The 17,282-nt window shown below is 42.8% G+C and overlaps 1 protein-coding gene across 5 annotated transcripts in view; it reads left to right on the top strand.

The window, feature by feature from the left end:
* Positions 1–17,282, top strand: part of LOC117157627 (cell adhesion molecule Dscam2) — a 90,365-nt gene that overhangs the window by 14,117 nt on the left and 58,966 nt on the right. For all 5 annotated transcript variants that reach the window (XM_076619364.1, XM_076619363.1, XM_076619362.1 and 2 more), the window contains exons 4-8: positions 4,391–4,634; positions 5,525–5,729; positions 14,432–14,728; positions 15,746–15,856; positions 16,041–16,199. In XM_076619364.1, the coding sequence (XP_076475479.1) occupies positions 4,391–4,634; positions 5,525–5,729; positions 14,432–14,728; positions 15,746–15,856; positions 16,041–16,199 (1,016 nt within the window). The remainder of the gene's footprint in view (positions 1–4,390; positions 4,635–5,524; positions 5,730–14,431; positions 14,729–15,745; positions 15,857–16,040; positions 16,200–17,282) is intronic.

The raw sequence follows: 17,282 nt of genomic DNA, 5'->3' as shown, positions 1-17,282 counted from the left end.
ATAGATCAGACGGAGACCCTTTCGCGACTATTTAGCATAGCCAAATAGACTGAAACTGAAAAGAAACAGAAGCGTCGAGTCGACTGTATAAGAATGGTTCGTTTATTCGGTTGTTCGGTCGATATTGGCGAAGCTACTTTTGTAGACATCTCACGAGTTATGAACTCTATCTCGAAACTTGGTCTTATCACTCCGGCCTCCAGTGAATCCAATAAACCCGAGTAAGAAACGAAACGACCCGGTAATCGAGCCGGAGAATTCGCGTCGCGGAATCAAGAAGGCAAAAAGAAAACACGACTGGGCCCTTGTAAATAAAGCTGGCGAAACGATAGTTCCAATGAGTTTCGTTCTACGTTTTATTTCCGTGTACGGATCGTTAAGTGCTTATGAAAATAAAGGGAATGGGGTGATAAGGAGGTGGTAAAGCGGATTAACGGAAATACTGGCGCAGGGACAAGGAGAAAAGGGATTGCGTATTAGGATGTTAATGTATTTATTATTCGATTGTGCCGCTTTGCTTGGAATGGTAACGAACGAAAGGGTCGGGACTGAGAAGGGCGGAACGACTTCTTCTCCCTTCTTCTCTAGCTGTTGCTTACTCGCGTTGCATCTACGTCGAGGTTATTAAACGCCAAACGACCTGGTTCGTCCTTCTTCTACACAGTGATGCTACAACAAGAAGAAAAACAGATATTGTAACCAGATTTGTTGAATATTGTATACATAACAGTTGATTCTCTTTCGCCTTTCGTATCATCCGACTGTTCTCGCAAAAGATTACCAAAAGTTTATTCCTCGAGAGAGCTTATCTCAAAATTTTTAAGATGAAACCAGTGGTGTTGATATTGTATCGATATTTATCGATTGTTACATACCGGTCAAGGATGAAAATTCACACAATGAGCAATACAAATAATTCGATGCGCTTTACCGTTAGTAATTTTCTGTCACGAATGTTTGACGTGCGTAATTAATTCCGTTGGTCCACGGAATTACGAGCATCTCGATCGATAATCGCGGCAACGACTTTGGAAATGACGCGACGCTTCCTTTCAAGGAATCTCTTGATCCGTGATTAATCGATTACGTTAAAAATCAGGGGATAGAGGCGCGTGTGCTCGCATAGGACACGCGGCCATACGCCCAGGCGCACACGCGTGCATCGTGGATGCCGGGAATGCAGCAAGGTGAGGCTGCTCGAAGGTATATAGACGTGAGGAGTGTATGGATAGCGCAAACAAACCGACCGCTGATTACAGAGACTGCTTCTGACAGCCCATCAAATATTCCGCATTTACGTGTACGTCGACGTCACTGAGTATTCCGTGGCTGTGTTCATCGTCTCCTTCTCTCTATCCCATCTTCGTCCTCTGTCGGACCCGCTTGCGTACAGCGACTCTCTCCACCGCCTCATCCGCTGCCGCTTCCCCGTGGCTTGACTGAGTTGACGGAGGAGAGTACGCAGCCATAGGGGCGCAAGAGAGAGAAAGAGTAATCGGGCGGCAAAGGATAAGCAAAAGGATCAGAGCGAGATAGGAAAAGCGACGCGGAAGATGAGAGGGCAGAATAGAAAAGGGAGAGGTAGAGTCTGAGGGTTTGCCAGCAAGGTACGGCTTCCATCTCTGGCCCTCTCTCGCACTTCCACCTACCTATCCTATCTCCTTCCCTCACCAATTTCCCTCCGTAAATTCGATTATCTATAGGTATACTTCTCGTCGTCGGTCGTGTCTCCTCTGTCCCGCTTTTCCCTCTTCCGCCACTCCTCCGCCGAATACCCAACGACTCTTCAACCTCATCGGCGTCCTTCTGCACCTCCTACCTTATCCTGATTCCTCTCGCGAGCCCACCAACCTCCGACAGTCTGTAACGCCGCTTTTCGAAACTACTACCTCAGCGCACACACAGGAGACGGAGAAAGATAGAGGTCAATCACCGGTCGGAGAAGACGGACCACGAAGATGAGAACGAGAGGATGCAAGATCATTTTTGGACAATGTTAGGGGACTACGATCCCGAGGGACGCTACCTTAGCTCCGAGATTGTAGACCAGAAAATATTTGACGCTGGAGATCCGCACCTTTTAAAGGAAAATTCAAGTTTTTCGTAACCCAGATCCTCGGTGATTCTGCCCAGCAACTAGTCGTTTGACGTTTTTCCCTTGGACACAGACCTGGATGATGATCTTGCGAGGTCACGTACGATTTCGTTTCAGTTGAATGAAGATTGGAAAAAACTACGTCGAATAGCCTGTTCCTTTGTACCGTGTCGGATTCCCGTGTTTTTGTCCGTTTTTTTCCAAAATTGCCACCGAAATCGGGAACGTGGCTGGGTTCGATACAATTTTCACAGGTGAAAAAGTAAGTTTCTAAGAATAATGTTTATCGCAGAACGCAAAGGTAAATGGTTGAATCGCGGCCATTTAAGGGCGCAAAATCAATATCGACCGTGACGAAAACTTTATTTTCCAAGCTTCGCTCGGTAAATATTGACGCTTCGCTCGCGCGCGTTTCGATGTAACGCAAATGTTTTCCTTCGTTTGCACACTGCTGCGCGGAGCAATCGTCAGGTGCCTAAAATCGCTGCGCGACTATTTCAAAACTTTTCGAAATGTATCAACGATCTCAAGGCTCATAGGTAATTCGAAAGCTGAACGATGATTAGTCTCGATTTTTGGATGTTGGAATTTGCTCCAATTTTACTCTGTACTTCGATAAGGTCAAAGATCGCTCGTGCTCGCGAAAGATCGATTCGATTATCCCGTATCTACGGAGACGCTTTAAATTCTCGCAGCTCGAAACGTTCCCGCGTTCCCTCTGCGTTTTCAGGAATTTGCATACGCTTCGCTTGCGAAAACGAACGAACATACGTATACGCGAGCCGTTCGTCTCCTTTATTTAAAGATACGCTGGTATTAACGATTTTCGTCCGTATCCGGTGCAGGCAGAGGCGCAGTTTATCCAGCTGCTTGTTCAAGCGGGAGTGTTTTGAAAACGTGCCAGTACATCGAAGCGCGTTGCATACGCTCTCGGCTTGTGAGAGGGTTTCTGTCGAATACAAAAAAAATGAGAGAGAGGGAGAGAGAGAGAGGAAGAGACAAGCAAAACGAGGGAGTGAACGTATGGCTGTAGCCGTGTAGCACAATTCACGGCCGTGCTGTGTGTATTCAGTCTTCCCAATGAAACAGTTGTTATTTTGTGGTTGGCGAGTGCACTAGAGAGATACACCGTTGGAATGGAAAGGCTTGGTCGGATAGCAAAGCAGTAATATCGCCCTCTGTCCGGTGCCAGTGCACTGTGGTATGCGCTGCTATTTTTGCTTCGCCACCGAGCTGAATCTTGAGCAGCGATCGAACGTAATGTAACGCTGTATCGTAGCGAGATGGCTGACTGGCTGAATGGCTGACTGCAACGATGCAATGTTACGATTCATCGAGTCCGACTAGTCAGTGAAGCGAGCGTACGCTCGAGTTGACAGTAGTATATCCTATTTGCTGTCAGACACGAAGGAGAATCTTGCGGCGTGGTATGTCGTTGTTTCTCTTCTTCCGAAGTCTGTCGAACCACCGTTTCATAGCACAGACAGAACACGACGTTTCGCCCTTATATATGGTAAAATTTAGCGTTATAACCACATGTGCGTTTTAAAAATAGTATCGCGATAATTTTTGGGCTATAATTTTCCCTAATATTACATGGTCCTCGTTCGCGAAATTAATATAAAGTGGTAGCCAAAGGCGCTTTATTTTAAGAGACAGACTAGACACGATATTTTGCTGGCGTAATATGACAGAATTTAGCTGAGTAATCACATACTTTGAAAATAACGTCAGGAGTTCGAGCTATACTTTTCTTCGATATAACGTCAAATAGTATCTTATCAAGCTCTAGTTTAAACAGACTGGCAGGACACGATACTTCACTCTTATATGATAAAATTTAACGCGCTAGCCGCGTATATATTTCAAGAATGCTACCACGAAACTGACCTAAAATTTTCCTTCGTATAACATTTCGCTAGACACAAAAATTTTCGTATCGCGAGACAGACAGGGCATAACATTTCGCTATATGACAAAATTTTACGTGCTAACCACGTGTATATCTAAAGCGATATCACAGGTCTATATTTTTCTTCAATAAGACTCGAAGAGGCGTCCAAGGTAACGTTCTCGAGGAAATTTACGTTAGTCCAACGATCGGATATCGATAGGATCTAAAATAGAATTTCGATCGTATCTGTGCGTCGTAACGTTGTTGTTTTATGATCCGCGGCGAAAGTCGTGCACCGCTTTTCCTCTTTTCTTTGTCTCGCGATTCTTAGGCGAGAATCAACGTCGATGCTCGTGCAAATGTACGGATACGCTTCTTTTCTCGCTCTCTTTTTGTCACAGGTGGTACTATAACAGGAACCAGAGGGAGGAGCCGGTGGAGGACTCGACCGGGCATTACGTTGTTCGAGACGGTTCGTTGATCATACAAGGCGTCCAGGAGAGCGACGCCGGCTCGTACATGTGCAGCGCTAGTAATTCGGAGGGCAGCGAATCTATGGAAGTGAGGTTAACGGTGTCTGCACCACTGAGCGTGCACGTTCAGCCATCGATCCAGACCGTCGATCTTGGGAAAGCCGCTCATTTGGTAATTGATGATTTTCATGGTCGACTGCGATTTACGTGTACATCATTCCTATATCAGTCGATCAGAAGTCAAACTGATAAACTTCGTGATTTGAGAGAGTAAGGTTTGACGAGATCTCTCAAGATAAATGAGATAGAAGACAAGAAAAATGTTCAAACTTCGTTTTTTTAATTTGAATTTATGACACTTCTGTCATTTTCTTGCGATGAGTTTACTTACAAAAGTAAGATATTTATCTTTGAGAAATTGGACATATTCATGCACGTAAATAATAAAACGAAAGCAACGCATTTGATCAATTGTCTTCTAAGACATATTCGTACACTGACTTCTGTTGCTGTTTTAATAGTTTCATTGAAGCAAATTTTTGTTTAACAGCGATGTTACGTTATATGAAGAACAACAAAAAACATTGAATAGAATAGAATAGAATTCGATATATGACATTAACCAGCTAAATTCAGACTTCGAAGAAACAAAATTTCACATACACAATCCTAATAATAACCATTACTGGTAACTGTGCCTGCCCGAATCCTGGAAGACAAAAGCGGCGTACCTAAGGCAAGTAGATCGCAATCTCCGTTCGCAAAGTTCATCTGCCGGTAAATTCTTCGCTCGCATCCAAGCCATTTGCCGCGATCCACGTTCCAGAGTAATCCGATTTTTACGAGGGCCACGGCGAAAAGGCGAAAGGTCTGATTTCAAGCTACGACGGCGTTCGCGTTTTGCCTTCTTCTTTCCGTGGCTTTCTCTCGCCATAGATGGCAATCTTGTTTTCGGAAGAAAGGAGAGAAAAGAAACGCGGCAGATTCGAGGTCGATCCATACGGCGGCATCGGACACAGGCAACGTTTCTCATCAGCCTCTTTTCTCTAAACTGCTTTTCAGACGTGCAGCGCAAGTGGATTTCCGCAGACGGCGCTGTACTGGCTGAAGGACGGTCAGCCATTGAGGACGGGCGGTCGCATAAGGGCGGTTTCCAGAGAACGTATTTCCGTGATGGCGGTTGCAAGAGAGGACCGTGGCATGTACCAGTGCTTTGTGAGGAGCGAGTATGAAATGGCTCAAGGAATCGCGGAATTGCGGCTGGGCGGTGAGTCTTTGTTTGTTTAGCGTTTACGTACCTTATCGTATCATATACACAGACAAACGCGTTTTTGCTTGCTGGTTATCGTGTGCAACGAGAGCGGAAATGGAAGATGAGAAAGGATGGCCTGACCGATGGAACGTCGTTTCCTCGCTGGTAATCCCGCGTGAAACGGTGCGGATCGTTTTATTAAATCGTCGCCGAGCGTTCGAACGGATATTCAAGATTGCCCGTTTAATTCTGCCCGCATGCTACATAATCGTCTTTTTCTTCGCGACTCGGGCCAGCTACAGTTCTAGCTCCGCGTAATATCCATTATACCGTTTAAACGATTTTAAACAACCCTCGTTCTATCTACCCCTCTTAGCTTGCTCCTCCTGCGCTGGATAGAAACAGCTTAACGAACGTTCCGTGAAATGAAACATTTAAGACACTCAGAGGTACCATCTAATGACATCGCAACGTCAGCACAGCCGTAGCTTTCAATTGCACCGACACGATGTCTTCCTCATCTTGCTAGTAAAATTTACTTCCTCGTTAAATTTTCACGACGGATTTGCATTTCGTTTCGTTCTGATCACAGACTTTGAATCTGATCAACCGCGAGAAATCGAAAAACCTCTTGGTCCCGGGAACGTTTCCCCTTCTACCCTTGCCATTTCCTCGTCTTTTTCCTTCGTTCGATTCGAGTTCACTACTCCTTGGTTGACGATGGAGCGGCCCAGCTACGATGTTTGAAAGACAGGCTCGTAGATGGAGGAACGACGAAATGGTGTGGGCTGCTACAGCATAAAGGGTGGCGGAGAAGGGATGGACCTGTTTGTCGAGCGAATGGTGCCGCGGTGATAGGTTGCTGGTGGTTAATGCAGTGGAACTCTTTCCCATACGATCCATTCCAGGTTTGCGTGCCACTCCATCGTAACGCGTTTTCCATCACGGAGCCGCACGGCTTCCCTCTGGGGAAGTACGTGCCATTTTTGCGCGAAAATGGCCACATCGGTTTCCCGATCGTGCCTCGCCACGGAAATCGCTGTTTACCACCCCGTTAATCGCGTTCTCAGCACATCGATCCTCATCGCTTTTAATTATTAAATTTCCATCGTCACGTACATTTTTCAGGCCATTTTCGCTTCAGTCTTTGAATAATTTTTAATACGATAAGTCGATATATCAATGAAATTACAGATGAAGTATAATAAAACCTGATTTATTTACACTTCGTTTGTAGTATAGGAGATAATTAGTATCGAATGCCCACTACTCGAACTATGATTTAATTTTAGTAATTTTTATTAGAATATTCAGTTCACATAGAAAATTGTGTTTCTATAACGAATACATGTATTAATATATAGTAGTTGGTGAAAGCATTTGAACACATGCAATAGAAAAAATTAATAAATATACTATGTGTGCCGTATGAATCTCTTAGAGACCTTATTAATAATTAATATTTACAGTGTTCGTTCAGATGAGCAAGATTCTACTTTTATGGAGTGTCGAACAAGTTAAATGAACACGATATTTTATACATCCAATTCGGAGTTTCGGTTGACGCGACGATAGAACAGACCTTTGACTCCGTGACCTACAAAACGCTTTCTTCTTCTTGCATCCATATCCACAGTCGACAATAAAGTGTGTCAAACGATTACAATCGACCGTTTGTGCCGTGACTGTCTCTCCCTCTTGGTCTCGAGATGCACCATCTACTCGACAACGCTTTGGTGCGGCGAAGCGCGATAGCGCGTTATTTCGATGTAAAACAGCCGGGGAACGAACCCAGTGGGTGCTGCTTTGTTTTTTCTCGCTTTACATTCACTTCCGCGTATCGGTTCTCGTCATATTTCGACCAACGCTCGCGATGCTTTTTCCATTATCCCGAACATCGAACGTTGTTCTCTCGACGATGGCAAGCGGAGAGAGTTACAGCCCCGAAGATTTCAATTAAAACACTTTTACCAAGGCAGATTGCCTTTGGCCAGCCCCGGGCTCGGTTACAGGAATAAAGTGTCCGCCGCGCTATTTCGCGCCTGGTGAGCTTCCTGTGCCCGTGGTAGGAGGCATCGCTTCATCCTGTTCCATATCGTTTCGCGGCTATCGTTCCACGTTTCGAAGCTCGCTGCCTCTCGTAACGTATTTTCCGTCGTGAGCGTTGCTACGCCGCGGGCATCACGCGCTATTTTTGCGCGAAAATGGCCTCGTTTGCTGTCCGCCCGTTCAACGGTTCATCCCAGCGTGCTACATTAATGCCCTATCGAGAACCACGCAATACTCGAATTTTCCAGGAAATACAATCAAGCCAATTCTCCATACCTCGATTTCCTCTTCTTTTTCTCTCCTTTTTTTTTCATTTATCCGCGATTTCGTTCAAACAAACGCGAGAACAAGCCTCATTTCGGCTCAAATCTTTCAAAATAGACGATTCAGAGGCTACGATTTCTATCTTTCCTTACTTTGTGTAATAAATTGGATCCATTCCTTCTCCATTATTTAGACACTTTTGGCTACCGTCTCTCTCCTATTTTTCTCAAATATCAATCGGTAATTGACTTTCAACGATTTTAGATCCCAGGCCATTCCTGCACATAATAATTTACCAACTAATAATATGTACTGGTAAATCGACAAATTGTAAAACTAGGTTAGAATTAAGTCGATCGATAGGCTGAAGTTATAAATGTATCTTTTACAATTTTATAATTTTTCGTCGGATAGGATAATCAGATTGATTTCTAAAATTTACTTGTACGATCGCATTTATTTCGTTACAGCACTACTTAACATGTATTCTGCAACGGTATTTATTACTACTAGCTCTAACGTGTGACTTGTAAAATTTCTTTATCTGACAAAATTACTTCAATTGTAGAAGACGACTCTGCTGTACCAACACACTTTCTGCTTCATCTAACGAATCACGGATCGTCACCAGTACACGTTTGGATTCACACAAGATCTCAAACAACACTGAAACAAATTCATACTCGATCTTACATTCATATATCTCGTATCCTTACAAGATTCGGACCTTCAAACAAATTCGCAGAAAATCTCGAACGCGGACTCGAAGAGTCTCACAAGATACGCGTTAACTAAAACATTAAAAACGTAAAACGTCGCTTATTCAGTAAACTTGCCAGCGCAATTTTGTGCAAGTAAAATTTAATTTTATAATAGCATCGCTTCGAACAATGAAAGTCGATTCAGATATTTTCTACGGTACAGCAGAAGCTAATTATTCTCTATTCTTCTGACGTTTTATTCTAAAGGTTGTTGAAACAATCTGTACGACGTTGAAAAGTTACCACGTACTTTCTTCATCATTAACCACGCGGGCTAACTTCGATGGCCGTTGAAACATGAAATTTTCTTCCTCGCGGACGAAAGAACGTTAGTTTCAGTTTGACTGGCGGTGTTCGAACGATACAATGGCTGGGCTCTCGAACCACGGTCCGTTTTCTTTCTTCCACGATTCAATAATCCATCCTGGTCGAGTATCAGAGAGAAGTGAAACTATTTCCTTTCTCACCACGTAGCCGCTGCCCCATTACGGTGGGGGTAATTGAAGAGACGAAGTGGAGTAGGTAGCCGATGGCGGGGCGCCACAGAAACAAGAACAGGAGCAAACAACGGTAATGGATTCAACCTTTGAACGCTTCACCCGCAATTGCATCGGGCTACAATAACTTGCCGTGGTCGTCAGGTAGCCGCGCTAAGCGACTTTTCATTAGCTTTAACGAGGCTACGATTGCGCGTTATTTCTTCGACGTTCGCCACCGCTCGTAAGGTTCAAAAGACGCTAAGTTAGGTTATTTTTCTTATAAAATAAACCGTAATCGATTTCGTTTACGCTGGAATTATTAAACCTGTCAAAATCTTCTAGTTTCAGAGTCTTCTTGGATAGTAATTTATCAACCAATAATATTAGCAAATTGAGAAGTTATGGAAGTTTCTCTTTTACAATTTACAATTTATTTGCCTATATGTATATAACAGGATAATTAAGTGACTTGTAATTTATAGAATTTATTTGTAGAATTTTATTTGGTTTGTCACCAAACTTAATATTGTTATGCAAGAGAATTTATTAATTCTTATATGCGTTTTTTTGCGATATTTGTATAGATTGCTATCTTGAAAAACCGCTAGTCATGTTCAATATAGAAGCACCTGTGAAGAAAATCGATGTCATGACAGGATGGATATAAAAGTTGAAAGAAGTAATATTAATAACCTGTAACTCGCAACACGTAAAAGTTCATTGATAATGTTAAATCAATCTTCTTACAATTACTAAAAGAATATACATATAATTTTCGCGATAGTAAAGTTGACTTGTAATCAGGCAAAAATATGTTGTATATTAAGTCGGTGATCCCAGTAGTAATGACACGAAAATTGAAAGAAATCCACGATCAAGAACATTAAAAAATTGCACATGATTTACTTCTCTTCGTTATATCAGTTCAATTAATCTCATTAATTCTATATAATATGACAAACTTAATTACATACATATAAAAAGTTGATAATTTTTAAGGACTCGAAGATCACATTCACTCGACTATTAGAGAAGAAAAAAAAATTCGCTGTCAAAGAGGCAAGAGAAATTCACCAAAAAAGTTTCTTGCGCTCTAATAGAACCCGAGCGTACCAATTTTAACCTTCGTCCACTGTGAACGAATTTGTTCGAAAATGAACGTACCGAGATCGTCCGGACCGTTTTTCCGATTGACCGACCAACAGCGTGACGCGTGTCGATTTTCGATGTGTGGAAAAATTTGATGTATCCCATTAGCTGCTGTTGGAATTCTTCTCGGTCGCATGATTTCTAAGCTGCAGGGCACATAGTGTACATTAGGTGGGGATTGCCCGCAGCACGATGGGATAGTTAGTACCGCCACCCTGGATTTGCATACGCTAACGAGATTCCTGCGGTTTTGCCAATGCTTTGCATGCCAGCCGAGCACGATCTCGCTCCAGTCTGCAGCTCTGGCTGCGTCTATTTATTATGCGTCATAGATACGTTAGGGGGAAGAAGGCACGTCAGCCATGCGAGGAAACGAGATAGAGATCAGAATAGAGTACACAGGAGAGAGACACTCGGCATCGTGTTGGCAGTTACCGCAAGTAGTCGCGTTCTCAAGAAGCGAATGTCGCGCTTCGTTCGTTCTATTAAGCATGCTGTACTACTTTGTTGGAAAATTGGCGTATCAGAAACCACGTTTCCTACAATTGTTTCCCTTCAGATGTATATCGAAGTCAAGTTTCCGAGAAAATGCTTATCGGTATATATAATAAGAAAATATCGCGAACCTTATCGAGTTAAGCTTATATTCAATATATTAGACAATTTTATATTATGTAGGATATGCATAGTCACAGAATTTCTGAGCGATATTTATAGACGCAGCATTATCATTTATATTTATATTAAATGTCAACTCAATTGCATCGGTCAATCGTATATTATAGTATGTGACACGTCGTATAACAAACGAACTCAAGTTTCAGCTACGTGTTATTCGTTCAATCGTTGTGTCAATCGTTACACAATTCTTATTCAAATCCTGTTGCGTAACTTTCGGTGGGAACATCTGTCTTATCGCCCAGACCTATTACCATGAGATTTTCATGTGTTTGTATGGAGATATATGTATAAGGTTGGAAATTGTTCAAGCACGTAAAAGATGTTTCTCAACAAGGCTTGCGTTTGCCAAGAAACTCTGTTAAGAAATAGTAGTTGTATGTAAGTTTATCCTAGCAAACAGAAATACTCTTTCCATTCGCTTATAGCTACTTTTTTTTACAAATATCTTTTTGCTTTATTGAGATCATTTGGTGGTAGTATTACGCATATACCGCAATCTGCCACAGGCAACTAGACCGTAATTTTATTGGAAATTAAACGGTCGAAACGAAATTTGGCTAATGGCTCGCGAGAGATATATTTCGTTCGACCAGATTGGATGGTCATTACGAATATAATAAGAACAAGTTACGGTACGAAAGTTCGGAGAGAAAAGGCTGGACTTTAAATCGAGCCCGGAAACCGGAGAAATTTGTTCTCCCCTAAACGGAGGGGGCGGGAAATGAAGTTTCTCTACGAGTCGAGTCGCCCTCCGCAGATTTTTAATTTAAATTGCAACCAGCGGCTAGAAGGTACGCTCGCTAGAGTACTGGTTATATTTGGCGACAGCCTCGGCTATTATTTACACGGCGATTCTCGTTTTCTTTCCAGGCGAACGATAAACAAGCGGTCTACCCTGTTAACGTTTCATTAACATCAACCTCGTTCGCTGAACCAGCGCTTTCACCGCACGAAAGTGTCTTGTATTACGGGCAAGAAACGTGTTGATCGTTGGGATTAAGCTTACCAACGAGATTTCGGAAACATTTGATGAATTTTCCGCTGAAAGACATTTTTTCGTGCAAAGGATCGCCGAGAAATGATTAAAGTTGTTGACTTGTTTAATTCGTATAATTTTATAATAAAGACGAAACTCGGGGAAGGTATAATGAAAGGATGGGCTTGCCGGAACGTTTCTTTCGACTCTGAGTAAACAGGCAACCCCGAAGCAGGTTGCTTTTAAAGATTATTCCAGGCTCAAGGAAGCCTGGAACGCAAAGTTGTACGTGCAGCCAGTTTCGAAGGCGAAATAATGAGGCGGACTAATTGGACAGGCGTAATTGTTAATTTACTAATAGCTTCCTTGGGTAGGCAGTCTTTTAATTATACGCCGTGTTCCCGTGTCGCTGTGATTTCAAATTTTCATTACCAAATTTCCCGCTGCCACCTCGGTGAAACACGACCATCGTTTTCTGCAGACGCTTCGCGTCAAACGTCATTGCGCTTGAAATTTCGTTGATAAGACATCGTTGCAAAATTATCAAGCCGTATAATTTACTTTGATCTTCGCCACATATATACATATATGTGCTTGAAAAGTCAGCGAAACATCCCGGAAAAAAGTTAAGGACATCTTAGCGTCAGATAGACGACGAATGACACAGGCTTGCTTAAGAAAAAGAAAAAAAGAAGGATGGGAAGATTGACAAGAAACGGACGCGAAGTTTCTAAGCTGATGTTTTTCTTCTGAGAGTTTTGACACTTAGTAACACGGAGAACCGTGGACGATGTAGACTTCGGAGGAGACGTCGAAGTTACTACGTGTAGCAGAGGCGTGCAAGAATCAAGGTATGCATACGAAAAGTTGGAGGAAAGTCGGCTGTTATTTCGTAGTCGACGTGCTCGCGCTTATGAAGTTCATGAATTCATTACCAGCAGGGCTCGTTACGAGCGGCGGCACGTTCATTTAGAGCCCTTCTGGAACTGGAACGCATGCTTGCGAACGCGTCGCGGTTATTTTCAATGTTTCTTCGTTAAGTTGCGCTACTCTTAATCTCCGGGTCCCATTAATCTTCAGGCCAATTATTTAACACAAAATCTTGTTGCTTATTAAAATCCACATAATGAAAAGGGATACGATGACCGAGTGTCAAGTTAGAAGAGCATCGAGATCGCTGCACGTGTGTCCAGACGCGATGTTTTGTCGATCTACGACGCAGACATTGAGCAGTCTGGAGGTTAACCGATTCGGACAGTTTCGATATTGGATTTTTCCGTTATAGTTGGAACGGCGGTTCTTCTCGCGGCACAACGACGCGTCACAGTGGCTATAACAGTGACCCAGTTTCGGTGAGTGGCCGAGTCAAAAATCCATTTGAGCTGGTGCATAGCCGGAAGTTGGAATTTATGTTATATCTTTGAAAAATTTCTCGATTACTAGTCGTCTTCATCTTTATACTATGACAAACTATAATATATTATTGTCAGTACGCACTCTGTTAATTTTCTACCGAAACTTTCTACCTGTTCCTCCTATTCTTGCGCTATTTTCCTTGCGATTTTGCACGATCCTAAACAATGTTATTTGAATCAAAGAACGGGAAAGAAATATTTTTGCACGCAAATTACATTAAATTAAGATAATTTATTATCTTGGCGTAGAACAGGCAAATGGAGAATCTTTTTAATAGAGTAATATTAAAGCGTAAGAAGATATTGTATAAATCCCTCTGCCAGCTTCTACTATTCTATTTTTTCCTCTTGCTCTTTACCTTCGGGGATTTATGTTTGCTCCCGCGCAGACGTTCCGTAATTAATCCGCACTGATTTTGCCTAGACTATCTAATCTTGCCGTTCTCTCAAAGTTTCTACGAATAATTAATACGCACCTACTTTATCCGCCACTTGCGTACTAGATAAAAATGATCGGAAATAATCCTAGTATTATTCTCTAGCCAATATCGCCTCGGTACAATTCTAATCCGCGTTTCGCCTTTCTGTATGATACGAATTTAATCCAAATAGGATCGAAAGTTAGGCTCCGGCGACGAGGGTAGAGCGAAGATCGAGCAGCGAGTCTACCAGGTAAATAAATAGCCGGATATTAGCGAAGTGGTAGTAGCTGCGGGGGGCAGAAGTAGGTGGTAATTAGCGAAGGAGAATCCAGGTTCGATCGGAAACCAGGGTGGGACGAGGTAGGACGATCGTTCAGACAGATTACGGTTGGAGAGAAGAAGATAGAAATCGGGGGTGAAAAGACGAGAAAAGGATGGCTGAGAGGGAAAGCCGTGAGTCGGTGCGCTGGTATTTCGATGCTTCGAGGTATGTGTAATCCGAGCATAACGTCTGTTAACAGAGATCGCGCCGCAGCTGGTCTACAGGTTTATCGAACAGACAATGCAGACCGGTCCATCGGTTTCTCTGAAATGCAGCGCCGCGGGTAATCCCACGCCGCAAATTTCCTGGCTGCTGGATGGATTTCCGCTTCCGCAAAACGACAGACTCCTGATTGGCCAGTACGTGACCGTGTACGGGGACGTAATATCCCACGTGAACATCTCGTCGGTGAAGTCCGAAGATGGGGGCGAGTACGAGTGCATCGCGAGCAGCCGCGCTGGCGAGGCGAGTCACTCGGCGAAACTCAATATTTACGGTGAGTACTCCGTAGGAGTAAGAGCTCAGAGAAAGAGAGTGAGAGGGTAAAGACTGTTAAGGAGAAGAATCGCCGGCCGGTGTCGATTGAAATTGACTGGAAACCCCGGGGAATATTATGTTTTCTCTTTTTCTCTCACTGTTCCTTTCCTCCTTTATTCTTTTCTCACTCTCTCTCACTCTCTCTCTCTCTCTCTCTCTAGGTTCTTTCCTTCTTCGTCTATCTTTCACACTCGCGTAGCTCGAATCGATCACCAGGAATATCGGCTCGATGGGATCCTTTGTCATTAACCACCAGCCTTGGAGCGGTGGTTTCTGTTAATTAAAAACTGCCTTGTAGCTTTTGTTTTATCAGCGGATTTACGCTGGCTGCGAATCGTTCCGCTTGTCGGACGAAGATGAAAACCTTGTACACCCTGTGAAACTCGCAAGATTTCCCCATTCAAACAAGTTTTATGAACTTGTTCGTAGATACGAGGGCGAATCAAAAAATAGAAGCAAAAGAAATCGCAACTGGAAAAAACTGACGCGATGCAACATGCTGATGAGTAGTTGGTCTGAGCAGAGTGCAACGCTTGTTGGTTTTTTCAGTAGCAACCACGAAGTGCTGCGCGTTCGTAGGTCCACCAAAAAGGTTCTCTTTCTAACTTCTCTCGCCGAACAGAATGTACACGATATTTTCTCATTCTTTATCATATTAATGGCGAATAGAGCTGTCTTATAACAAGTTTGACTGATCTGTCCAAAGTGCAAGGCTGTGTTTTCAGTCTGTTGAAACTTAGATAAATCTAATAACTCTACGTTTTTATTACATCAGAGGTGTTAAATAGTATATTGTACTTTATATTTTGATTTGTGCCTGTACCTCGTAGATACTCTGTATTATGGTACACGTTTTAAATTGCGAGTCTTATATATACTTCATGACACTCGATGGGAACGTGGAGAAGCATCGATGTCGCGTCAGAGGGAGAATCGCTCGAAGCGAAATATATGTTTCGTTGCTTGTCAATCGCAGGTTTGCCATATGTCAGGCCCATGTCGACGGTTTCGGCGGTTGCTGGGAAACAGTTTCACATCAAATGCCCGGTCGCTGGTTATCCCATCGAATCGATCGTTTGGGAGAAAGGTGAGTATTAATATGTCCTCCTATTTTCCACATATACAATCTTTCATTTGAAAAATGCATCCATATATCCGTTATACATCGAGCAATCGAAGTGGAGTCAGTAAATTCTCGACGGACTGGCTTGAATTCATTTGGAATTCCAATTGCGATTACGAGGCAAATTGATCGATCACGTTGTTACCAGACGGAGTAAGGCTGCCTACGAACATGAGACAGAGGGTTGCGAACGGTAGCTTGTTCATCGATACGGTGCAACGAGCCGCCGATCAAGGCACGTACACGTGTACCGCCAGGAACAAGCATAACTTCACCTCTCAACGTTCAGTCGAAGTGCGCGTTCTAGGTGAGTGAACTGAAAGCAAATATTTTCCGATACCGGTCTCTTTTGCAGGCATCACAAGGCAGGACGATTTAATTTGCCTCAATATCTGAACTCTACTGGTCACGTGCGGTACACCCATTCATTTTCATTCCTACGTCTATGCTTCGTGTTTGCGGAGTTTTGATGGAGTACATGTGGACGTAGTCGTCGAGACTTTTAACGTTAACATATTTATATTATCTTTCATGTGTATCTTCTCTTAAATTCTCCTTCTTTTTTATTTTCTCTTATAATTACACGGCTATCCATAAATATTTGGACTCCTGTCGCGCTTGGAGCGAAATATCGATGTTTTAATCACATCTTCGATATTACGGTAGGAGAACTTTCTTCTACTGTTAATTCTTCGTCCTTAGCCATATCTAGGATCAAACGTTCTGTTAGATACAGACCGAAATTACGAATACACCTGGGTCGCTCACATACAAATTTTTTAGAATGTCGTTAGGGATACACATTTCAATCGTTCTAAAATTCCAATATCGAACAGACACAGCCATTTAATTCAAATATATCCGCAATATCAATTTGCATTGGTCTCAAATTATTTCCCTTTTACTTGTGATAATTAATATTAATTATCATTTTCATCAATATGTACTAATTGTATACGACTAACCGAGACAAAATTCGTGGCTCAAATTCTGTAATGGGGTTTCATTTGAAATATAGTCTGTGTCATTTCCAATAATTTGGAAACGTCCAAATACTTATGGACAGTGCGACGTGTATATCAAATCTTAGATATCAAAAATTTGCAAAAGTAAATCGTCATTTGTACGAAACTATTTGTGGTACAAAGGAAGGGGAATAAACAATTTCTGCGTGACCGGGTACCATATGTGACCATTAGAGATGTCAAAGAACGATTATCAACGAATAATCGCAGCAGTGACATACCGAAAGTTATGTCATCTCTTTGTTTGATATATTCTGTCCTCCCACAACATCCTCCCCCCAGGCATCCCCTCCGTAATTTTCTGCCCCGGCGGCAATCGCATATTAATTACAATTCGTGTATGCATAACATCCCGGCGTGTTTGA

This window comes from Bombus vancouverensis, chromosome 6 (genome assembly GCF_051014615.1).
Source record: "Bombus vancouverensis nearcticus chromosome 6, iyBomVanc1_principal, whole genome shotgun sequence".
In the NCBI taxonomy this organism is placed as follows: domain Eukaryota; kingdom Metazoa; phylum Arthropoda; class Insecta; order Hymenoptera; family Apidae; genus Bombus; species Bombus vancouverensis.
Note: the sequence above shows the minus strand (reverse complement) of the source record. Positions and strands in the feature narration are given on the sequence as shown.